General features: G+C 35.4%; 1 protein-coding gene across 1 annotated transcript; it reads right to left on the bottom strand.

Annotated features, from left to right (window-relative positions):
• Positions 1–22,151: 22,151 nt before the first annotated feature.
• Positions 22,152–26,501, bottom strand: LOC131156323 (large ribosomal subunit protein uL13w). Its single transcript, XM_058109916.1, has 4 exons — positions 26,033–26,501; positions 25,814–25,930; positions 25,538–25,625; positions 22,152–22,471 (listed from the first exon to the last, which is right to left on the bottom strand). The coding sequence occupies exons 1-4, from the start codon at positions 26,302–26,304 to the stop codon at positions 22,328–22,330; spliced, it is 621 nt and encodes a 206-aa protein (XP_057965899.1). The 5' UTR covers positions 26,305–26,501; the 3' UTR covers positions 22,152–22,327.
• Between the last annotated feature and the right edge of the window lie 791 nt (positions 26,502–27,292).

Raw genomic sequence — 27,292 nt, 5'->3', positions numbered from 1 at the left:
CTCTCAATAAAATAGTATCAACCAAGCAAGACAAGGAGAGCAAACCTATGGAAACAAACACTCAATCCACTTACAAATGATGTAGGCACTAATAGATAATACGCATGAGTGAATGAGGCTCAGAAATGAGTAGTATAGGCTTTTGGATTTTCAGAGAATTCTCCCCTAAACAAAGTAGCTAATAAAAATTTCTAATTTTCTCAAATGATCTTATATATATAGACATGGGAAGAGATATGACCGTTAGGGACCTATTGGGTATTATTAGCGAAGTTTAATGACATTTCAAATATTTTAACCCTGTTTAAAAAATGTTTAACTACGGTAAAAATCAAGGCAACCTGAGAGGTCCGGTCGACCAGAGATGTTTCGGTCGCCCAGGTCTCATATGGTTCAGTCGACCAGGGGGATTTTGAACTAAAGCCACGGTCGATCGAAAGTGGGCAATTTCCCATTTTTTTGAGGTTCGGTCGACCGGACCATTTTGAACTGGCTGGTTCGGTCGACCAAACCGTTGGGATTTTTCCTAAGGACCCTCGGTCGACCAGGTAGTTGGAGTACAAAAGTGGATTGGTCGACCAGATGATCAAAATGTTGATCTAGGGGGTTTTAGTCGACCGGGGCTTTTGAACTGCATAGGTTCGGTCGACCAGGACCTTGGTCAACAGTTAACCCAGGTTTGGTTCAATCGACCAAGCCAAAATGAACTGTGTTGTCCGATCGACCGAAAGTACACCAAGTGTGCATTTTGATCCCATTTCGAAACATACAAACCCTATTTAAGTGCCTAACAAACATATATGAAAATGTGTTTGTCCTAGGATCACTTGGGGTCCAATTTTGAAGACACCAAAAAAGTCCGTTGTCGGTCGACCAAGGGAAAATCCTAAGGTCTTTCATTTCTCATTTACAATTTGTTTGAGCTTACGTAATAAATCATACATGTGATGTGTGTGAGCTTATTACAAATCGAAGCCCTACTTACTATTACAGATCAATTTTCACAAATGAATTATATTACAATTAAGATCGATAATCGGTCTTCAGCTTTAGTTCTTCTTTGCGTACATTTCAATCTTTGACAATTTTAGTTCCTGCACAAAACCTCAAACACTCATTAGATACAATGAGTATTTGTCATAATCAAAACCGAGTGTGACCAATAAGGTCAACATTCTCCACCTTTTTTATGATGACAAATACGATTGGCAAAAGTATAAGGTTAAGCCTAAGAAGGCTCCCCCTCACAATATGCATCCAATAAATTTTTAAACAATAAGTCCTTTTTACCCATTATTTTTGCCTCTCTTTCCATCTCCCCCTTTTGGCAACAAAAAAAAAAGGGTCTTTTGAATTAAAGTCCTAGGCATGGATAAGTATTACAGTTTATACAAGAAGAAATTTTGGAAAGATTAAAAAAAATTCGGCAGAGTGCCGTTTGTAAATCGGACTTTCCAAAATAAATCCTGTATAAGATATAACCTGTTTGAGTTTATATTTCCTAGAAATTTATCCACAACTACTCAAACAGTTCAGTATGGTACAATCAGGCAAATAAAATTTCAATACAAACATGGAGTGGACAAGTTATGCATCACAAATGATAATCAGTATAATCATGCAATAGATATATGAAATGTGCTCATAGATAAGAGTCACTATTACAAATTCTAAACCAATAAGAAATACCAACAATTAAAGCTTAGTTAGACTTGTAAATTTCACTCGAGACTCCTTAAGTATCTAATGATTATGTGAAGATGAGGTTTAATTTTTCATTCAATTTTCACTCATCCTTTCAAAAAGATTTTAAACACAATTTCGTCATAATCATGCTTGATGGCCAGAATGAATCCACATTTTCAAGAGATATAGCAATGAGTGCATGATGGCCTAGCAACAGTTAAGAATACAAATATGTTTCTCAGGGCCTAATGGTTTGAGTATTACGTGGCTCCCGCTAAGAACAAGCATTTTGGTCCAAATTACTTTTAAATGTATATAGATATGCACACACAAAAAGTAATGTTTTAATTATTTAGGAAAATGTTTGCAGAAAATTCAGCAGCATGCCAGCTGTAAATAGGACATTTCCCAAATTTTACCTACACAAAAATTATTCTCAAACAACCAATATCACAAGAGTAAGGCATGCGAGAACCTATCATCTACTAGCAAGCAATACTCAACAACTGCATCCACCATGCAGTAGGCATTCTATACTACTCATGCATTTCAATAAGATAAACATTTAACCACAAGCATATGCAAATTAAGGTACAACTGATATATATATATCATAATCAAATAGGACAGTGTACCATAATATCATGAGAATACAACATAAAAATAAAAGTTGTTTTTAGTACAGACCATATGAAATAAAATATAAGGAATCAACTCCACACAATCTGATCTGCAGATAACTCTGGAGTCTAAAACTCCTCTCCATCATCTCCTCCATCACCACCGTCGGTGGCATTAAATTCGAACTCCATAGTCATCCGATCTCTCTCATCCTGCATCTCCTAAATGCGGTCACTTAGCTTACTGAAGCTGGCTGTCATAGACCGCTCCAAATCTGTAAGGCAACTGGCAGTAGAGATGGAGTGCTGCTAGAACTCCTCCCGAAGTGCAGTGGATGACGATGCCAAGTCCTGCAAGTCTGACTGGACTGATCCTCGAAACTGTATGAATGAGTCAGACAAACTGGTGATCACAGCCATAAGATCCAAGTTTGATGGCTGCGGAGACTGTGGTGGCTCCTGTGGGGCCTCTACCTACGCTGTTGCTCCCCTGGAAGGCACCCAGATGTTCCCAACAAGCTCGTACCCCATCAGTCTTAGGGTCACGCCAGAGAAAATGTCAGCAGGTCGTCTCTTCTTTAGTGAAGCCACATTTGACCGCATGACTCCGATGTTCTTGAATAGCTTGTTCAAAATGCCCCCATATGGCATTATCACTCGGTGGCCAATCATCTTGGCCATCATCCAACGGATTACTAAACTGGGTAGATCCAACTTCTTCTAAGCGAATAGACACCACATAATAAAGCAGCCTAAGAATGATACGTGCACTCTAGATCCCGCCTTGGGCAGGACATTGTATGTGATTAGGTGGTGCACTATCTTAGCCTCTAGGGTGAACTGTCTGTACTGTGGAGGGTGGTTCTGGCTAGCAGTGTCAGGGTCAGACAGGGTCAGGTTTGCGAATGTGGCAACTATGAATTCCTGTTCAAAGATCCAGGAGTTTACCACATCAGGGCACTCAAAGTCTCCACAGTCAATGTTGAGGACATCCGAGATATACTGAGCGTCAAAATGTACATTGGTCCTCAGCACATGGGAGAAGTACCCGTTTTCATCATTTCCCAAATTGGCGTAAAACATCCGAACAAAATTTGGGTAATGACCCCCAGGCTGGTAGGAAATAAAGGTTTTCCACCCCTGATACTCGAACATGTCCATAATATTTCTAAAATGCAGATCCATGAATTCTAAATCGAGTATCTTACCTAGTATAGCCTCCTTGGGACGGAACTCCCGTATATATCTTACTTTGCACCTCTCTAAGAGAAAATGCTCATCCTCGGCATGAGTAATGTCGTGAGCCTCAATGTGTGCCAAGCCAGTGAGGATGTGAGGTTAGGATCGTTGGAAATACAATGAAGGAATGGAAACTCTCTCAAGAATTAAGCGCAAACAAGCTGAAAATTAAGAAAACATATATATATATATACCACAGCTCGGTCGACCAGAAGCCGATACGGTCGACCGGCGCTTGAAATTCCCCAGGCACCAACATAGTTCGGTCGACCAAGGAGAAAATGAACTAGGATGGTCGGTCGACTAAAAGGGTGCACTGTAACAAGATTTGGTCGACCAGGGGAAAACCAGAACTCTTGGTCGATCGTGGGAGTATATTCACTGGGGTTTGGTCGACCGTAAAGGTCAAAGTCAACACTGTTCTGGTCGACCAGGGTATTTTATACCTGAAGTGCTCGGTTGACCGAGCATAGTAAATTTTTCCCGATTTTGCCTGATTTTGATCCAAAGGTCTCCCTTAGGTCCGGATTTGATATATTACGGCATAAACATGATTCTTAGGGATTCTTGGTGAAAAGATATTGCTCAAATGAGGTGTGTACCAAGAATTGACTTATTGACCTATTTTGGGCACCGAGCACTAAGGAGTATGAGGCTTTTCTTAAACTATGCTCTTTGGTGATTGGAAAGTATCCTACAGAAATGATGACATAGAGGAGCAAGGATATGAACCAAGTAATGAGTGAAAACTCACCGAGTATGATCGTGGTTTGGTGATGACTTCCTATGAATGAGATAAACCAGAATTAAAGGATTTGCAACTTAAATTCAAAGATACCAATTCCCTAGAAGGTACTTCTAATCTGGTTATAGCTGTGAGAAGTACACAATATGCATTAGTCATTCATGATCAATGGTGCTTTAAGCCTAGAATGATGTCTTGATTTTGATTTAGGCTTTTCATGTTTAAAAATGAGTTTAGGGTATAGTAATGTAAGATATAAGATGGAACCCTAAAACTTAGTTTTGTGCAATGGACAACTGCTGCTTAACTTTATGATCTTCATGTCAGCATGAGTTAAGCATTTTGAATTAAGTGCTAGGCAAAGATGTCATGTCCATTTGGAGGTGGATAAAAGTCTTAGTATAATAAGATGGCTTAGTGAGTACATATACTAAGGATTTCGTTTTAAGCATCAGTCACTTCCCGATCCTACAGTCGTTATAACCCCTACACCTAGGAACAAAGGAAGGATAACAAAAATGTATTTTCAATTTGAATTCGATTTTCCTTAATTCCTACGGGGTTTTCTTTCATGATAACCCACATCATTTCTTTGTCTAGGCCTCTAGCACATCTAAGTAGACAATTAAACCAAACGTGCCCTTTTCTTTTACAACATAAGCAAACTTTATATATGCGTGAAAGATTATGCTTATTAATTCTAGTTTTACTCATTGAGGCATTACTGTGGGTATGATAAACAGAACATGAACCCTTTATGAAAATATTTTTTTTTTTAACTTCCAAGGGTTTATCATTGTTATCCTTTTCACAAGTGGGTTTGAAAATCATTTTAGGATAGTCTTTGGTTTTTCTTTCTAAGTAGATAATTTTCAAAACCTTCTCAATTTTTCTTCTTTCTAGAGTGGCCTGATATTTTTTCAAATCTTTTAAGTGCTTTGCCACCTTTTCATTTTCATTTTTCAAAAGTGTTTTCTTCTTTGATATCTCAACTAGAATTCTGTACATTTTAAATGAGGTCTTTTCTAGTTCCATATGTGAGGACATGCTTTCATTGTAAAATTCAACACACGATTCATCACAAAGTTTATCACTATAACATTCATATGAATCAATGCACACAGTATTATCATCAGATCCAATAGATGACTCATCATACAATATATCACAGGATTTGGCACAAGAGTCATCACACCATGCATCACATGGATTATTACATGAATTAATGGCATAATTATCACAAGGGCAATCGGATGATTCATTGCATGATATATTCCAGTATTTAACATGAGAATCATCAAGCATAACTATCACAGTAAACAGATGATTCAGCATTAGATACAACATAGCATTCAGTAATAGAATCATCTACAGAGGCTAAGATAGGAACATATACCTCACCGGCTGTTACTGCAATTGCCTTATTATTTACCACTTCCTGAGTAGTGGTCTTATTCTCCTGGGACTCTCCATATTTTCTTTCAAGTTCATCCCAGATATCCTGTGCACTACTACATGCCACAATCTCAACAAAAATATTAGTCTCTAAAGCGCAGTACAATATATCCATGGCATTGGAGTTAATCATATTAAAATCATTTTCATTTATTTGTGCACATCTTCCTTTAGCAGTCACAAGCCAAACCCTCCAGTCCATAGATTTCAAAAATATGGTCATTCTAACTTTCTACGTGGTGTAGTCGACACCACAAAATAATGGAGGACTGGAAAGTGACTATCCCTCACCGAATGGGGATACACCAATGTGAGTCATTGCGATCTCTTTGCAAAAACGTTTAAGTCAAGTGTAACGAGCCTCTGATACCAATTGTTAGAATTAGTGTATTCCCAAGAGGGGGGGTGAATTGGAATTTTAAATTTCTTTCCTAGGTTAAACTAGATGTCAGATGAATATAACAACCTAGGGTCTTTCTATTCAATTCCAAATATGCTGATGAATATAATATGCGGAAATTTAAATCAATCGCATCATTTACTTAATAACATACACGTGCGATAAATATAAAGTGCGACAATATACACAACACACGATATGTTATAGGGGTTCGGCCAACTGTGCCTACGTCCCCGCCTCTAGCTCGCAAGTCCGAGAATTCCACTAATAGCTCACTTAAGGGTGGAGCGACACCGATTACAACCAGGTCAATTAGCACAAGGCTGACCTCAACCTTAACCAAGTCAATTAGCAAGGCTGATCTCAACCTACACGCCTTAACAAGATGGCGCACCTAGCTTTCCTAACTGGGTCTAAGCCAATTTGGGACTATTCTAGGGCTAGTCTCCCTCTTCAGGCCCTTGCCTGAAAATACAAAAAATGTGTATATAATCAAATGGTACAGTGATTGTGCTTTCGTGTAAAGCAGATATGTACCCAAATACACGCAATAACACACACCATAATATGATTCAATATGTAGGCTCAGTGTGGTCTAGATAGTTCAACTCTCAAAGGTATTTTCTATCAGTGTAATGCGTACGTAAGAGTGTCAAACAAGCAATCTTTGTTTGACAATATATTCAACCAATAAGTTCACACAAAGATGTCAAGTCTCAAGTATTTCAATCAGCAGGATGTCTCAAGCATGTAAGTATCAAATGATGTATATGCTTGGTTTGCAAAAGATGTGTAATCTTTGTATTCAACAAAATATATGAGTGAGTGAATGTTGCAACAAAGATCACTATCAGACGAACAAATATCTCTTCAAATATATTTTTCAGTATAAAATACAATAGATATTTGAAAGTGATTATGAAAGGATTTTGCAACCAAAATACTATACGATCTTCTCAAGATATTGCAATGAATGTACAACCTCAGAAGATCAAATGAAAGTCTTCTTAGGAGAGACTTATTAACGAAGCCCCCTAAGAGTACTTAGGCTTTGCTCTCAATAAAATCGTATCAACCAAGCAATACAAAGAGAGCAAACCTATGGAAACAAACACTCAATCCACTTACAAATGATGTAGGCACTAATAGATAGTAAGCATGAGTGAATGAGGCTCAGAAATGAGCAGTATAGGCTTTTGGATTTTCAGAGAATTCTCCCCTAATCAAAGTAGCTAATAAAAATGTCTAATTTTCTCAAATGATCTTATATATACAGACATGGGAAGAGATATGACCTTTAGGGAACTATTGGGTATTATTAGGGAAGTTTAATGACATTTCAAATATTTTAACCCTGTTTAAAAAATGTTTAACTACGGTAAAAATCAGGGCAACCCGAGAGGTCCGGTCGACCAGAGATGTTTCGGTCGACCAAGTCTCATATGGTTCAGTCGACCAGGGGGATTTTGAACTAAAGCCACGGTCGATCGAAAGTGGGCAATTTCCCATTTTTTCGAGGTTCGGTCAACCCGGCCATTTTGAACTGGCTAGTTCGGTCGACCAGACCGTTGGGATTTTTCCTAAGGACCCTCGGTCGACTAGGTAGTTGGAGTACAAAAGTGGATCGGTCAACCAGATGGTCAAAATGTTGACCTAGGGGGTTTCAGTCAACCGGGTCTTTTGAACTGCATAGGTTTGGTCGACCAGGACCTTGGTCAACAGTTGACCCAGGTCCGGTTCGGTCGACGAAGCCAAAATGAACTGTATTGTCCGGTCGACCAAAAGTGCACCAAGTGTGCATTTTGGTCCCATTTCGAAACATACAAACCCTATTTAAGTGCCTAACAAACATATATGCAAATATGTGTGTCCTAGGATCACTTGGGGTCCAATTTTGAAGACACCAAAAAAGTCCATTGTCGGTCGACCAAGGGAAAATCCTAAGGTCTTTCATTTCTCATTTACGATTTGTTTGAGCTTACATAATAAATCATACATGTGATATATGTGAGCTTATTACAAACCAGAGCCCTACTTACTATTACAGATCAATTTTCACAAATGAATTATATTACAATTAAGATCGATAATCGGTCTTCAGCTTTAGTTCCTCTTTGTGCACATCTCAATCTTTGACAATTTTAGTTCCTGTACAAAACCTCAAACACTCATTAGATACAATGAGTATTTGTCATAATCAAAACCGGGCGTGACCAATAAGGTCAACATAGTGCAAGTGAAGTAAATCAATTATAATATGTACCAAAATTTAAATAATGCAATTTGATTAACTACGCATGTACCAAAAAGTTGAAAAGGAAAGTGACACGCAGAAATGTTATCGAGGTTTAGAAAATTACCTACATCCCTGCCTTGGCTATCAAGCACAAGGATTACCACTATACTTTCTCACTTAAATGGGTGGAGTGGCACCTAAACAAACCAGGTCAATTAGCACAAGGCCGACCTCAACCTTTACAACCAATCCTTACCGGGCTAGATTACCGCCCCCTCAAGCGATGCCTAGAAACACTCAGTAATTTCACAACAATGAAATTGGTACAGTGATTATGCTTTCATATACAGTAGATGTGTACCCAATACGTGCAATCACATACACCACCAAATGATATAATAAGGTAAGCTCAATGTGGTCTTAGATGTCTACTCTCAAATATATATTTGCAATTGTTGTAATTAGTGTGTGAGAGTGCAAACAATATAATCTTTGTATCACAAAATGTATATTCAATCTAAATGCTTAAACAAAGATATCAGTCAAACTTCATATATCTCAACCATCCGATTTTCTCAATGTATAAAGCTTAAGTAATATATAGATTTGGTTTGCAAAAGGTATTTAATCTTTGTGTTCAACGAATGATATTACTCAATGAATATTGCAACAAAGATTTTTACCACATAAACAAATATCTCTTCAAATATTTCTCAAGATGAAACACACTAGATATTTGAAAATGATTTGAAAAAATTTTTGCAACCAAATGAACTACAAGTTTGGTCGACCGAGCATTAAATGAACTACAAGTTCGGTCGACCGAACATGGAGGCTCAGGGTGCTTTGTTTTTTTTTTTCTTTTTGTGCGATTCAATCAATCGGGGTCATTTTGAACTACCTCGGTCAGTCGACCAGACCGTTGAGGTCCCACATATGGGAACTCGGTCGACTAGGGCGTTGATATGCATTTTTTGCTCGGTTGACCAGATGGTCAATTATGTTGACTCCAAGAGAGTTCTGTAGACTGGGTATAAATAAACTAGGTGAGTTCAGTCGACTAGGTTGTGGTCAATTTGTTGACCCGATCCTACTTCGGTCGACCGGGAGAATTCTGTGCTTGGGAGTACGGTCGACCAAATGTGCACATTTAGTGCATTTTGATCCTATTTAAGCCAACAAACACCTTATTCAAATGACCAACATATATATGTGTACGAGTGAGTGTCCTAGGGTCATTTCTAGGCCTTTTTTAGTTTTGAGCTTACCTATTAAATCATGCAGATGATGCATGCAATTATTACAAGTCAAGTCCTATTTACTATTACAGACCCTTTAAATAATAATGAAATACAATACAACAAATATTGGGTCTTCAAATTCAATTCATCTTTGTGCTATTATTATGATCTACCAATTTAAATACCTACACATAACCTCAAGCACCTATAAAATACAACAGGTATTTGTCATTATCAAAACCAGATGTGACCTATAAGGTCAACATTTTCAAATCCTCCAATTTAATGATTTAATAAATATAATCACTCTAAATTTCCATTCAGTGAAATTTTCACCATAAAACATTAGAGGGTTTGTAGATAACCTTCCCTCACAAGATGGGGATACACCAACTTGAGCCATCATGATCTTTTGTAAAATAACGTTTAGGTCTATGTGATGAGACTCTAATACCAATTGTTGACTTTGGTGTAATCCCAAGAGGGGGGTGAATTGGATATTTAAAAAATTATTCACCCTAGGTTTAGCTAAGCCAACGGCAGTAATACACAACCTAGGGTCTGTCTAAACTTCTTCCAATATCACAAAAAACATACTCAGCAAATATTTAAATAAATAAACCAATCTCAGTATTTCTCAAACATTCAAACCATGTATGTAAAATGAGACAATGAATAATAGCATACATATAAGAAAATTGAAGTGCAGGAATTAAAGGAACACACGATATGATATCGAGATTCGGCCAACACTGCCTATGTCCCCGCCTCGAGCTCACAAGCAAGAGGATTCTACTAATGCTCACTTACCGGGTGGAGCAACACCGTTTACAACACCAGGTCAAATTACCCGGGCTGACCTCAACCTTTACAACCAATCCTTATGGGCTAGATTAACACTCCCTTAGGCCATACCTGGAATACAACACTGAATGTAAAGTTTGCATACAAATCAAATGCTACTTAACTAAGAAAATATGTACTAGCAATAAGCACAGTATGATCAATGCACTCAAGTATGATAAAGAATTAAAGCTCAAGCGAAATTTGGTCAATCAATTAATATAAGAGATGATGTTAAGATTGATCTTTGAATAAAATAGGTGTAAGATAGTAATGGTATTTCAAAGATCTATACTTCTAATAACTTAATCTCCACAAAATATTTTCAGCAATAAAATCAAGAAATAGTCAAGGTTAGCTTCTCAAAAATATTTTGCAATAAGCACAAAATCTAACCTTTGAATCTTACAACAAAGATGCAAAGATCCTAAAACTGAAAAGAGTTATCCCAAGATAATATTTATCTATGAAATAATCTAGGGTCAACTCAAGCTAACTCTCTAAAAATAATTTCACCAATAATGAATGAGAGAGTATACTAGCTCTAAGATAATGTATGAAGCACACAAATATATTCATTCTTCAAGTTGCAACAATAATGAAAATGAAGAGAATGCAATAAACACTCTCTTATCGAAGATGGTTTTTGCAAATAAGAGTTTGAGAGAGTATGAACAAAATTTGCTTGAAAAATTATGGAGTATGAACAAATAGGAGTGTAAAAATTTGAGAGAACTTTTTGCTAATTTATTTTCTAATCTTGTTTCTAAGTAAAGCAAATGAATGAGTATTTATAAGTACTCCACCAATTATAGTCGTTGGGGACTTATTTGGTATTTTAAAAATATTTAAAGAAGTTTTAACCTCAATTACCGCAGTAAAAATGTGGCAACCTGAGAGTTTCGGTCGCCCGAACAAACACACAGAGAAAAGGTGAGCTTTTGGGTTCTGGTGCCCGAGGGTGAGTTCGGTTGGCTAAAGCCAAGGCAATTTTCCAAACAATCAAGCTTCAGTCACCCGATGAGTAGTTCGGTTTGCCGAACCTCACAATTCAGTCACCCGAGCCTATTTTGAACTAAACGTTCAGTCGCCCGGGGACAGTGGAAAAATAGCTTTTAAACATTCATTTTACCAAGGACAGTTAGTTCAATTTAAGTTCGATCTACTAAGCCATTTATAACTCCTTATGGTCAGTCACCCGAAGCCCTTTGAAAGTAAGATTTAGGTCCTGTTTATGATTGGAATTCACCCCAGTTTGCATAGATATAACTTGTGAGTTAAAAAGGATTTTTCATGTGGTGTTTAGGGTCCTAAAGTCAATCTATGGCCTCTTGAGCATTAAAACCCTATCATGCATGCAGATGCATTATTACAGATCATATTATATTACAGACCCAATAAAATTGAATGCATATACAATAATAGAGAGGTCTTCTTTATTTTTCTTTTTTAGATGCCATATATGAAACATGATCTTTGTGGATCGTATGACTTCCTTGTGTTCCTACCATCAGAGCATGCTAAGGATAAACCTGTTCAAGAAGCTCAGTGTATAGGTAAGAAACATTGGTTTTGTCATAATCAAACAGAATCAAACTCATAGAGTCAACACTCATTCCTGTGCTTACTCTAACTTGAGCATCCATAGAGACCATTGCGGTATCCTGAGCATTATTTTTTCTTCTTTATAGATGCCAACAAACTATGAACATGAATATCAATGTGTTACTTTTTTTTATAGCTCTAGACACCCCATTTTGTCCATGGATTATATAACATAATTTGGATTATTATTCATTGTGTAAAGATCTATTCAAAGGGGAAAATACAAGAAAAAAAAAAGTAAAAAACTGAATACATAGAAAAAATGAAAAAAAAAAAAACGTGAATACATTAAAAAGTAATATATATATATATATATATATATATATATATATATATATATATATATATATATATATATAATGAGGCAAAGTGGGTTTCCATCTTCATCTTTAAACCTGCAAGCACAAAAGGAAAAATGGAAATTAGAAGTGTGTGAATTTACACAAGTAACATATGGGTGCGATCATAGTTTAATGCAAGCATAAATTGATCAATTCAATTTAATTTTCATTGACCAGTTAAATGCTGATTGATCTAATCACTATTAACTGAGTGATTCCCCTAAACCTATAAATAGTGGGCTTAAGAAGGGTAGGGGACACGGACACACAAATAATAAAAAGAAAATGAGGGAGTTTCTTGGGGAAGAAAGAGTATGGAGAAAATTTGAGAGAGAAATATTGGGAGAGTTCGAGGTTCGAAAGAGAGAAGCAAATGGCTAGAGGGCAGAAGCAGCATTGGTAGTGGAGATTCAAAGTAGCATACTTGAAGATTGGAGAAAATAGAAGACAGAGGTTGTTTTTTTTTAATTTCGTTTTGTTCTATTTCAATTTCCTAGATAATTAAAATGCAGAATTTTTAGTTCAAAATTTTGTAATTTGTATGTGGGTAAAATTTTAAAGCAGAATTTAGCGTGATCTAAAAGGAAAAAGCCTAAAAATTTCCTCGAAATTCACCAAACAACTTAGGTATTTTACCCGGATTTGGAATATTAAGATTTGAATACCCATACCCACATTCAGGTCCAATAACCCAGATTTGAATGACCAGACCCAAGACCCAGGTAAACGTTGACCTGGGTCATCATACCCATTTACCTTAACTTACGCCCATCCATGAACCCAAATAGAACCATATTGGGTCCAACCCAATTAGCCCAACCCCAATTGATTTTAAAATAAAGCTCAATATCATGCAGCCCAAATCCAAATTAATTAAGTCATCTACCCGTGGGCCATATAACTCAGCCCAAAGCTTTAAGCTAACTCTAAATCCAGTGTCAGTTCAGCTCAAACTTAACTCTAGTTTAGTTGAACTTAGGTTGAAGTTTAGATCAAGACCTGGACCCTTGTTTAGATCACTACAAAGAAGAAGAAATGCAAGAAAATTTAGAGAAAATGAAATAATAATAATAATAATAATAATAATAATAATAATAATAATAATAATAATAATAAAGAGAGTGGAGATCAGGAAGGACTTATCTTTTGTTTGGATCTTAGAGCTTAGAGCTTTCTGTTTGTGTTTTCTTCATTTTTTTATTTTTTTTTTAAAACTTGCAAAAATGAGAAAACATGGAGTGAGGATGAGAAAAGAGAAAAAGGAGTCAAGGGAAAGAGAATTGAAAATAAGTGTGTGTGTGTGTGTGTGTGTGTGTGTGTGTGTGTGAGAGAGAGAGAGAGAGAGAGAGAGAGAGAGAGAGAGAGAGAGAGAGGGCGAGGCAGTGAGTTGAGAGAAAGGGCGAGACAGAGATATGAAGGAACATAGAGGGAGAGAGAGAGAGAGAGAGAGAGAGAGAGAGAAGGGTGCAGAGAGAGGAGAGAGAAAATAGGAAAACAAAGAGAAAAGAAAAAAGAAAACAAGAATTTTATATTAACTTTTTAAAATAAATAATAATAATTAGTGGGACACGTGTCACCGTATGGATGGTGACTTGTAGCATAACCGAGACCACGTGTTCGGGGATTGATGCGGCACAATCCTGACTGTCCAAGTTGTGTTTTCTCTAGACAGCCGAATTAATGTAACGCCAGTGATCCACGTCAAAAGCCCAGTGCCTGTCGTAGTCTACCATGTGGCGGTGACATCAGCGTGACGTCACCTTACTACAATAAATTTAAATATATATATATATATATATAATATAAAATATCAGTGACATATGTTGCCACCGCTGGCTAACACATGGCAACCCTCTTCCCCAATCAAGTCAACTTGACTTGACCCGTTGATCTAGTTTTGACCGATTGAGTCAGTATAACGCATCCTAAATTGCCAATTTGTTCTTTAATTTAAAAGAATTTTTTAGTTTATTTTAAATTTTTAAAAATTGGGAAAATAATATAAAAATTTAGAAAAAAAAATATTAAAAAATTAGGAAAAAATTAATAAAATTATTTGAGTCATTTTGACTCATAAAAAATAGAAAAATAAAAATACCAAAAATAAATAAAATGGAGAAAAATTCTTTAAAAATCTCATAGAATTGTATAAAAATGTTCGAAATTTTCAAAAACTTCTTTAAAAAATTTTGGAAACCTAAAAATGTTTTAAAGACTTTTCTTGCTCAAATTTGATGAATTTGCTTAATTATTATTTATATATATATATATATATATATATATATATTATTTTGGTATGTATCCATCCCAATGATTAAATAAAGGGTAAAGAGGTATTTCAAACTTCACCTATATTAGCTCTGAGAGCCTCTTTTGGAGGTCTTATTAGACATTCCTAAATCACACGTTATTTCACATTTTCTTTTTAAATTTTCATATTTATTTACTTTTTAAGGAATTAATTAAGATCATTAGATTCAATTTAAGGATAATTCATTGTTAATTAGGTACTGTTCGTAGAATAGGAATGTAGGGGGTGCTAGTACTTTCCTCTCACATAACTGAATTTTCGGTCCTAATGCAGATCGATACTATTGGTTCCTCGGCCTTAGGATTAGTCTAAAGACCAATCAATGAGTAGTAATTAGTTGAACTAACTACACCTAAGTAAATAACAGGTTAGTAATGACTCCATCGAACATTTATTATTATTACTTGTTAACCTCATAGGCCATACCCGGTTTTGATAATGACAAATACTCAAGTATTTGATGGCTATCCAATTTGTGTGCAGGTTTATATTAGCAAATAAATTGATGGCACATGAAGTAAAGCCTGAAGACCTTTAAGATTATTTTATGTTGTAATTTATATCTTTATTCAATTCGGGTCTGTAATAGTAATTATAGGAAAAAGGTCTGTAATAATCTCTACGTATTATGCATATAGGTTTGTTGTAAGCTCATAGACCTTAGAAAAGACCTTAGGTCCCTAAACAAACGCACAAAATAATTCTCATAATCACTTATAATATCAGGGGAATAAATTAAAGTGTAAATGGACTTAATAGGAAAAAATGTGAGAGGTCGGGCTACCGAACCCTTGGTGCTCAAAACACGTTGAGTGCTCAAACCGTGGATCGGTCAACATGTTGACCTATGTTCGGAAAACCAAACCAAATTGTACACACCGACAACGGTCAATCGAACCGCTGAGGTGACCGTTTTCACCAACTCATCCAACCGAACATTTACATTCAAAAGGGCCTTGGGCGACCGAACACATGAATTCGTTGAACCGGATGATAGACCACATGAAATCGCCTTAGTTTAGCATACCAAGCCTTGATTCGAGCACCTGAACGATCAAAAGCAACATTTTCTACTGAGTCTGTTTGGGCAACCGAATCGTGGTTCAGCCACCCGAAAACTCTCAGATTGTTTATTTTTTACCAAGATTTAAATTAGTTAAACGAAGTTATTTTTTTCTAAATGGCTTTTAAATAATTCTAATAATGCCATATGAGTTCTTAACGGTTATAATTTGGGCAACTTCTATATATAGGGCCTCATTTGTACAGATTAGCAAGAGATTAGGAAAATCATTAGCAAAAATTCTCTTAAACTCAAAAAGCTTATTTTACCCATTCTTCTTCAAATCCTCTCATACAATCATTCATTTAGTTAATCCTAGCATTGTGAGAGTTCTTATTGTGTTTTTGCTTTGATATAGATTGCTTAATACTCTCATTAGATTGGTTGTTGATTGTTTGATTTTTGAGAGTTAAGTAAGAGTGTTTCCCATAGATTTAACTTGATAAATCTTATATTTGGGAAAACTCATTAGCTTGAGGATCTTTGCATTGTTATTGCAAGATTCTTATAATTATAATTTTTGTTGTGCAAAATATTTTACAAGTTATATTTTTCAAACAACTCTTGTTCTTATTTCATTGAGGAAAATATTTTGAGTTTGTTAGAATATTGTTTGCAGCATCTTTGAAACCCTAAACTATTATTGAGATTTGTTATACTTTGCTTCAAAGAAATAGCTTATTAAAACACTCTTGAGCATATTTGTGATTATACTTTGGTGAGTGTTTGCTTACACAAAATCACATCACCGAGCTTACAATTTCCTATACTGTTGATGTGTGGTTGATTGATTACATTTGGTACATATATGCTTGATTAAGAAGCATAATCACTGTACCCAGCTTATTCTTAAGAAATACTGTTGTATTCCATGCGTGGCCTGAAGGGGCGGTAATCCAACCCAGTAAAGATTGTATGTAAAGGTTGAGGTTAGCCCTGTGCTAATTGACCTGCTTGTTTTAGGTGCCGTTCCACCTACTAAGTGAGCTTATAGTGTAATCCTTGTGTTTGTTAGCCAAGGCGGGGATGTAGGTAATTTACCGAATCTCAATAACATTTTTGGTGTTGTGCTCTTTACTACTTTATTGTTGGTTAAATTTCTAGTGCAGTTTAATTTTCGCTAAAAATATATACTGATTTATTTTATACGCATTAGATTGATCTTAAGCTTGTGTAATACTGTTGTTAATGGATTGACCTAAGGGATAAATATTAAAATACCAATTCACCTCCCCCCCCCCCCTCTCTCTCGGGATTACAGTAAAGCTAACATTACTCCTCGCCATTCCGAACCCTTCTCTAGTACGTTGCAACAATAGCTAAAGAGGCTTGACATAGTCTTACAATTTCTATTGTCACCACATATCGCTAATGCCTCCCTTTTTCACTAGGATTCTTTAGTGACCAGTTTGAGGATCCATGGCATAAGGTCAATCAATAGCAAGGACACCCACATCAACATATATGGGTGTGACAACTTGAACATTACCCAAGTCCAAATATTTGTTGTTGACAAAAGCCTCAAAATTGACGGAATTAGTATCACACTATTGGAATGGCTAAATCATAAAAATCAATTCGTTACAAGGATTGACTACTTGACCTTGGCAGAATAGAAAATTTATAAAGAGCAACTCAAACTAAAAACAAATACGTTGAGTTACTAACATTAGCAAAATGGCCAAATCATTGATAATAGCTGTCTAAGGTTGACCTCCTGCTGCTAACAAAATGGCCAAAAGAATTTATTACACTAACATTAAAATATTCAAGAAATGTCATATATTATAAACTTACTGCTCCTTCAATTCAGAGAATAACTATTACTTGTAATAAGATAGAATAAATATAATAAAAATTTTGAAAATATAGGCGATCATTATTCTTCATATGTTTTTTATTATTTCATTCAACATATAATAAAAAAAAAATAAACATTTACATTAAAAAATTTAAAAATAACTATTTCTTATTATGCATTCATAAAAAATTTCACATTATTATTTATTTTATGGTACGAATCTAATTTTTTGTATAACTAATTTATTATAACTAATCTATTTCGAAAAATAAACATTTCACAAACCAAAGGCAAAGTTATATTTTCACGAATCCTAAATATTAAATCAACTAGAAATATTACCAAGTTATAATACATGTTACTTAGGGGGAGGACACTGATCCGTAGGTTTGGTGCCGCACCAGGGGATCCGAAAAGCTTATTGGTGGCTGGAGTTTCTATGTAATCAAAAAGAAAAAAGTTATAACACATGTTGAAACTACTTTCCACTACTTTGTTTCATCTTTATTTAGGCCATTTTTCTTAAGAAGGATGACGCCTAAGATGTATGCCTAATGGACCAACACAAGAGTAATTATTATTTCCAAATGCCATCTTGGCTTTAATTTGCTTCAGTACTCCATCATGCAAATCTTTGTTAGGAAGCAAAGGTACTCTTTTTTCAAGGACCCAACAATCAATCCCTTCCACTGATACATAAATAAGGCCCAAGATTTCATCTTGTAACTCAAGATAAAAGAGCATGCACTGAGAGTTTATCTTATACTCAAGGCTATTATAATGAAAAGTATAAATAAATAAGTAGCTATGATTGTGAGATGATTTTCAACCTGTTTCTTCCCTTGATCATAAGATATTTTTAAGAGACATTTGGCCACTAATGAATATTCGGGATTTTTATGTTAAGGGTCTCACGTTTTTGAATCATAAGAAGGATAGAAGAAGTACTGTCTTTCTTTGTGTAACTCGAGCCTAACATAAAGTTTCAATTAATCAAAGAAATTTCTTACTACTAGAGAGGCCTTGCTTGGGTTTTATTTTTCATTTCTTTCATCCTCCAATAGAATATATCTTCCTCTTTATTATTTTTCTTATGGGGGTTGGTTCATTAAAGGGTTTAAAGGAGTAAGGGTTTAAAGGGTAGTTTATGTGACATTTCATAATCCTTCTCATTCCTTCTTAAGGTTTGGGTTCCTAACTTTCAATGTAATAATATCAAACTCTAACATTTAAAAGATATTCCTTCAAAAATTTAGTAAAACATGATAAACTGAAAAGTGAATTTGTTGGGGTGAAAAAAAATAGTTTAAAATTATAGTTTTACATGTTTATTCTTATTTTGATGCACCGGTTCCTATTTGAAAGTACGATCATTTCACGATAATTTTTACAAACCTAATAATCTGGTCTCAAAATCTCGAAGGATGTACCATTCTTTTGCTCAGTTTAACAAAGAATCTCTTTTTTTTCTTTATATCAAATGCTAATATCAGTAAAAATTATATAAATTTATTTTGCTCCCTCTATTGAAGAATTAATATTCTTTTTTTTTTCTCCAATTCAAGTGTTTTTAAAAAAAAAAAATTTATTCTACCATAATTAAAATTTTAGATAAACTAAATGTTAATAGTATTTTGAATAGAAAATCGAATGACTAATTTTTCAAATACATATTAGTTTCTCTCATTCAATAACCGAACATGAAAAAAATAAATTATTAAATCCTTTCTCATTTTTGTTCTCTGTCCCGGACATTTTTCAAACTTCAAAAGAACACAGGCAGGGCGATCTTTCTCTTGTGACCTCAACAATCAAAAGAAAATTTGAAATTACAAGGCAGATGGCCGAGCATTTTGAATAGAGAGTTAAATGACCAATTTTTCAAATGCATTTTAGCTTCTCTCATTTAATATCTAAACATGAAATAGGTATGTATGTATGTATGTATGTATGTATGTGTGTATATATATATATAGGAGTTTTTTTCCAAATTTAAATTTATTTCAATTAAAAATATTTTTATTGTTTTATGTCGACGACATGTTAATTGCTGGAAAAGACATAATTGAGGTAAATTAGTTGAAGACTATGTTGGGTAAAGAGTTCGACATGAGAAACTTGGGTATAGCCAAGATGATTCTTAGCATGGAGATTCGCAAGGGCAGAGTTGTAGGGAGATTATGGTTATCTCATGACGGCTATGTGGAGAAGGTTTGGAGAGGTTTAGCATGTCTAATGCTAACTGGTGAGTACACTGTTAGCGAGTCATTTCAGGCTATCTACCACCCAGTGCCCCAAGACAGACGATGAGGTTCGTAATATGTTGATGGTCCCCTATGCTAGTGTAGTGAGGTGTCTGATGTATGCTATGGTGTGTACAAGGCCGTATGTGGGACATGATGTCAGCATGGTAAGCAAGTTCTTTTCGAATGTGGTTCAACAACATTGGAATGCAATCAAGTGGATTCTCAAGTACTTGAAAGGTACAATCGGATAGAGCATTATGTTCAGTAGACAACAGATTGATCCATCAGCAGTAGGATATATGGATGTTGACTACGTAGGATACTTGGATGATAAGAGGTATACCATAGAGTACGTATTCACCCTCATGAGAGGATTTATTTGTTGGAGGTTTATGGTGTAGTCACTCGTTGCCTTATCTACTACTGAGTCAGAGTACATGACAGTGGTTGAGATTGTCAAGGAAGCATTGTGGCTCACATGATTGGTCAAAGAGTTGGGTGTCTAGTAAGGTGGAGTTCAGCTCTAGTGTGATAGTGAAAGTGTCATTTACTTGGTGAAGAATTAGGTGTATCATGCGAGGACAAAGCACATTGATATGCGGTTTCACAGGATTAGGGAACTGATTGCTTCAGGTGAACTTTTACTTGAAAAGGTTCACACGTCTGATAATGTAGCTGATATGTTGACAAAGTCTATCACAACGAACAAGTTCAAGCATTGCTTGGACTTGATCAGCGTCTCCATGTGCTAGACAGGAGGTGGTCCTAATCTACTGTCCTAGGTGGAGCAGTGAGATTATGCTTTTGGATTTCTCCTAAGTGGTGAATATTTGCCAAGGTAGAGAATGTTGGAGATGTGACTCATATTTGAATGGACCGCATACGCTGGGAAAGCATAGTTATGCAAAGAACAAGGAAGGAAGTTATAGGAGGAAAACCGTTGACAGTTGCATCGATGTTTAGTCGACGGTTTACTCTCGGTGGTTAACCGTCGGTGATTTCCTTGAAATCATCTACGATTTCAGTTGTCTGCAAGATTCAGCTCTCGACAAGCAACTCGTCAACGGTTTTGTTCGGCGCAGGTCACAAAATTTGAATCGGGAGATTAGTAGATTGGGAGATTTGGAGGATTTTCCTTTGAGATTTACTACAGAAGTATTTTAGATAGTCTAAGTGCTTTCTATACGCATAGGGTTTGAATATATACAATATTTTGTAACCCTTGATGTAAGCTTGGCATTTTGATAGTGAAAAATTAATCGCTGCTCCCGTGGACGTAGATACGTTGTCGAACCATGTAAATTCGTGTGTCATTGATTTTATTGCTTTCCCTTATTAATTGTGATTGATTGCTTGTTTCATATATTCATCATTGAGTGCTTGTATTACTTGTTTCGGATTTATTCGAGTTGTGAGCTTCCGTTGCACATTCGTATCAACAAACTTGTTTGAAGTGTTGTGCGGCAATTCCTTCTTGTTACATGTTTTGACTCTTGAAATCAATATGCAAAACACACAAAAGCCTAACAGGTGAAAGTTTGATGGAAGATGATTTTTCGGACGCTTTTTTAAGGTTTCCTTTAAATAAGTTTACCTCATACCATTTCATTCTTTAGGTAATTTCTCTTGCTTCCAATACTAGGTACTATTTCTTCTCTTGCAAGCCAATACTAGGTACTATTTATTCTCTTGCAAGAACAAATTAATCATACGCTAAAACTTATGAAGTGTTTATTTTGAAAGTTAATCTCAACAAAGTTGACAAGAATAATTTTTGAAAGTACAAGAGTTGGAATTTGTCTCCATTTTGAAAGAAGTAAAATACTTTAAATCCCACCCAAATGATGACACTATATGCATGCTCTTATCTCACTAATAAAACCTATCTTTCAAAAGAGCATTAATTCTGAAAATAAAGCTCTATCCCAACTTTTCTCAAAATTTTTTTAATTAAAATTCGGGAAAAAAAAACTCCTTCAAAAGATACAGGAAACAACAAGAAGGCAACGTTTCCCTCGCAACCTCGAGAGTCAAAAGAGAACTTGAAACAACAAGGCCGACGCAAAACCCCAAAAACTCAAACTTTAACTTTATCCTTTATTTCGGGTGGAAAGAAGACGGCTTCCAAATTCCATCACAGCTTGCTTATTCACAGGGCGGGCATACCTGCTGCATTTTGAATAGTCAAATCCTCAAGAAGACCAGGGACTGAAACTCAAAACTACTTCAGGATCAAAGAACATTCGCAAAACTAAACAGGCTAGGGAATTTAAGACTCAAACAATTCAGCAAATCCAATGCAAGCATAATTAGGCACTGTTTAGCCAACACAAGGTCTAATTTATAGAAGAATCATTGCTACATTTTAAATAAAGGGGGAAAAAACAAAATGACCACTCAATTTATCAAAATTTTAGTTCTCTAAATTGCACAAGCCCGGAGACTGAAGAGAAAACTGGGTTAACAAAAAAAAACCAATTTGACTGTAAAAAACTTCAGTATTTCACAGGAGCCAAGATATCCAACTGGGATCCGAGCTTCTCCTCCGCTGCTTTCTCCGCCTTCACCCTGAGTTTGGTGAGCTGCTTCTTCCTCTGATATGCCACCTGGGCCCTCTCCTTTCTCGACTCCTCCAGTTCCTATAGCGACAGGAAACAGACATGTATAAGCTTTTTCCTCTGTACAATAGCGTGCTTCCCCCATGGGATTATAACAAACTAAGTAAACATGTTCCCTCACACACCATATAATATACCCAGCTTGGAGTTAAAATAAATTATATATCTGTATTTTCCTAAATTACAGGAAAAGAACCATGGCAACATAAATTTTACAAGTTCAAGAAACATGCCATAGCACACAGCTACCAAATCTCCGCTACAATTGATAATACCACAACAGTTGTTTACTACAAGATTGGCAAATACAGCCAGTGCAAAATCTAAGAGCTCATTTGATATCTTTGCTATTTTTTATTTTCTGTTTCCGTTACTGCAAAGTGAAGAAACAAATTATTAAAACATGTTTAATTATGTTTGTCATTTTGCTGTTTTTCTTTTTCTTTTCTTTTTTTGCCAGTTTTCTGCTGTTAAAAAACAAAATAAATCTCAAAATTTTGATTTTTAAATGTTTTGGCAGCCGTTGCTAAAAAATCATAATATCCACAATATATCATTTTCATTAAATTATTAATTTTATACACACTATCTAATTAAAATTAAAATTAAATGATTATATGAATTTAAATGTAATTAAAATAAATATATATAAATTTCAATAAATAAAAAATAATAACCTTCAAGTACAAAATTTTTTTACTATTTTTCAATTGTCATGTCCAACAAGATAGGCACTGCAAAGTAAATTTTAAAATTATAATAATTAAGTAAAATAAGTATAATAAGTTTTATTTTTATAAAAGTATTTTTACTTTGTATTATTTTGCACTTTTATTATTTTTATTATATATTTTTTACAACATTTTTTTACTGAAAGATGAAAATGAGCATTTTTTAATAAAAAGTTTAACAATATTAACCAAATTGGTAGCCAGTTTCTGGTTTTCAGTTTCCATCTCTAGTTTTCGTTTTCATAACTTTTGACGGTGATACAAATGGCCCCTAAGATTTTTCAGACATGCCATGGCAACGAAAAATACACAATCCACATCGTAACATTGATCGAGAAAAAGTACATAATACAGAAGTTGCCATCCAAGCAGGCCCTTTATCCATCTATTTAAAAGGGTGATGCCAGCCAGTTATCAAGCACAATATACTACACCAATTTCATACAGCTTTGAAGATATTATGTTTTCAGAGAATATCAGGGTCCCATATGTTGTTGGACAACAAAAAACAAAATTTTAACAACAACCAACAAGTTACTCTACATAACCTAAATTTAAACCATATCAACATAGCCAATCAAATTCAAGTATCTAACTTCATGAAGTGTCTGCAACAGGTCATCCAAACTGGCATGTTCATATAAAGATCCACAAAACCATCCGTTCCATAAAAAATAAAAATAAAAAATCACAACCACAGTGCAACATTCACAAAAATGGGCCACATCTGGCGTAATGGAATGGAATAAAGGGTTGATTAAAAGCAACTAAAAACAGAGTGATGCATTCCGCAATACCCAAATTCCATTCCATTATACCCTTATATCTCAATCAAATTGCAAATGAGCCATGGCTAGCATGATTGCCACTTGAGCTTAACTCACTCAAGCTAGACTCAAATTGACTGGACTCTATCTGACTCTTCAAGTCAAGCCCACTTCAAGTAGATTGAAGTCCTAAAATACCACTTGCAAGTCTAATTAAGACTAATTAATATTATTTTATAACCATAACAAGTTCATTTGAACCAGGCTTGAGGTTTCTTGCATAGTCAAGTTGAACTTGAACTTGAGCTCAACAATCAAATATCAATTGAGTTATTTCAAGCATTTTTTCAACTTAACTTGAACATACCCTAGTAATAGAAATATAGTAAACACTTAAAACTTGAATTTAATAAAAGACATCATTTCAGAAGTAACATGCACATTTAGATAAAACAAATGAAATAACTCCCATTCCAAAAGTGATGCCTTGCATATAAATGAGTTTTAGCGAAGACAAAGAATCTTCCAGCAACACAGATTCATAGGACAGATATAATTTATCATATAACATCATATTATGAACATATAATCATTTAAACATTAATTAGATGATTTCTTATGCCAGTAAACAATTTTATCAAGCAGTCAAGTACTGGGAGAAAATAACTAAAATAGAATAAGTTACTTTGTGCCAGGAGAGAAGTAATCAAATTACTATAACCTCAAACAAATTTATGAAAGCAGTTGGGGCAATACAGCAAGTAACATAAGAGTAGGATACGTTACATTTGTAACATTAACTATACAAGTACTAAATTCATGATGGTTACTTTCCACAAGATATGAATATCATCAATCAAAAAATATATGAACACAACAGAAAACAGAAAATTGAGAATTATAGAAGAGGGCCATAATGTGCATTTGAATTGCAGACTGCATCACTATAATTACCTCCAAGCAACCAGAAATACAAGTAATAGGACAAACACAATGTCATTTACAGTTAACTTCAATTAGTAATTTCACAGGCCAGTTAACATTTTACCACATGTTACGTTACTTATCACAGATAGAAGATGATGAATTGGGCAAGTTATTAATCCTGAAAATATCTTTTCCAGCAAGACGTAACGCCAGACAGAAAAAAAGAATATGTGAATGGAAAAAGATGCAAAAGACCTAGGAGAACATTACATAAAGCAACAATCACCAATCCCAGCAAACCTCAAAATGTCCAATCAGAGAATTGCATCAACAAAACTTAATAGAGAGATTTACAGCATCCTGAGATAGGGTTCTAACATAATAATTCAGTTTCCAAGTCAAATTTTATAAGCAGATCATTAAATCAGTTAACACTTAAATCTGCAGAAATTAGTATAATTACAGAGGCCGTCTATTTATACAGAAAATGAGCACATTCATAAAAAATATGACACATCAACCACCTTGGACATCATCAGTATCTAGGTCAACAAGTAGAAAGCAAAAAATAGCAAATGCAATCTAGTTTTAGAGCAGACACAATCATTATAACAAATACAACAGGAAACAAAGTCATAAAACATTGAGCAATTGAATCTCACCCTGATAGTGTCGTAATGGTTCCATCCAACCTCCTTTGAAAGCTGTCCCAACAAGCAGTACTTGTGCCCAGCTTGAAGCCTCAAAACCCTAGCACCATTTCCACAAAATCAATTAAAACTCTAACAAAATACTCCAACCAAAACCAATGAAACGAGTAGACAGCCACAGTGGCAACCAAGTGAACTTCTGTTGCAAGTGAAGGGTGTGTGTAATTCACTATATTTTTCAAAAAGAAAAAAAAACAACAAATTTAAAAACCAAATAAAAAAACTCACTTGAGAGCATCAGGAATGACCATCCTCTTCTTCTTATCGTAAGGCGGAGGAACCCCTTCGTACGCCTTCAACCTCTCCAACGCTGCAGCTCCACGCTTCGTCTTATGTGGAATCATCCTACAGTCAGACATAAAACCCAAACAAAAATAAAAAACGAATCACAAAAAAATCAAGAACATAACCAGGTTTACGAAATTCTTGAGAGAGAGAAAAGGAGACCCGCGGATGGTGCGCCAAAGGATCTTGGCCGGAGCACGGAAGTGGATGGGACCATGAGAGGGTTTGGTGTTCATGCGTTTGCGAAGGAAGCGGAGATACTTCATCTTCTGACGGACAAGGCCACCGGAGAGACAGATCTCCTCGCACCGCACGACCACCACCTTCTGGCCATTGAGCAGCTCCTTCGCCACGATCGACGACAGCCGCCCCAGCATGTGATGGCGTGCATCCACAACCACCTGCCGCGCACAAATCCCCGATCCCGACACCATTCTCTTCTCTCGCTCTGAAAATGGCGATAGTCGCTCTTCCCCTGCCTGTCAAATGGTAGAGAGCTAGGGTTTGCCGCACCAGCTGCACTTATAAAGCGAGGGTTTAGACATTATGAGTTATTCCCTTCATGTCCTTAGTCAGTTCATTATATTTTGCTCACCAATTTTGTGTAGAGGTGGGTTCACGAGCTGTGTACAGGTGGGTTGTAAACGAGTCAGGATTAAATGGATTTTATTCATCCGGCAATAGATAGAGTCAAAGAGGGATGAATGGATCTTTTTGCCTATTGTTGGCTTCTCTATAAAATAAAACTTTTGATAAAATACAAATAATTATATCACAATATATAAAATGTAAATCATGCACAAGACACAAATTAAAAAGTATATAGAGAGAAAGTTAAACATTACTATTTTAACGTGGTTCGGCACCAAATCTACGTCCACACCTTAAGACCAATTCAAGAATTCCACAATCCACTATAAACTCCTTTCTCGACGAAAAAGTCTTTACTCAGAAACAAATCCCTACCGCTCACCAAGAGCCGAAAGGTTCACCAAGAAGCCTTGCAAGATGATTCACCAAGAACTTTCACCAATTGGTTCACAAAGAACCTTTACAAGAAGAAGATGAAATATAAGATGATGCTCCTCAAATGAGCTGATATCAATTACAAAATAAACCTTACACTATTCTCTCAAGGAATGATTCACACAAGATTAGAGAGTAAGAAAGAATGAGCACTTATGAATATAAAATAAAGATGTAAAGTGCTTAGAATTGATGTTTAAGGTATGTTTTTCACTAAAAACTTATAAACCCTCAAAAACTTGTTTAATCAAGTCTATGGACTTGTATTTATAGTCAAAAATGGGCTACTAGCCGTTTTATGGTCGTTGAGGTGATATATAATATGTTTAAATTGAAAACTAATCGTTTATAGCCGTTGGGCACTGAATCTCGACGCCAATCGTACCACTTTCAAAT

This window comes from Malania oleifera, chromosome 5 (assembly GCF_029873635.1).
Source record: "Malania oleifera isolate guangnan ecotype guangnan chromosome 5, ASM2987363v1, whole genome shotgun sequence".
In the NCBI taxonomy this organism is placed as follows: domain Eukaryota; kingdom Viridiplantae; phylum Streptophyta; class Magnoliopsida; order Santalales; family Ximeniaceae; genus Malania; species Malania oleifera.
Note: the sequence above shows the minus strand (reverse complement) of the source record. Positions and strands in the feature narration are given on the sequence as shown.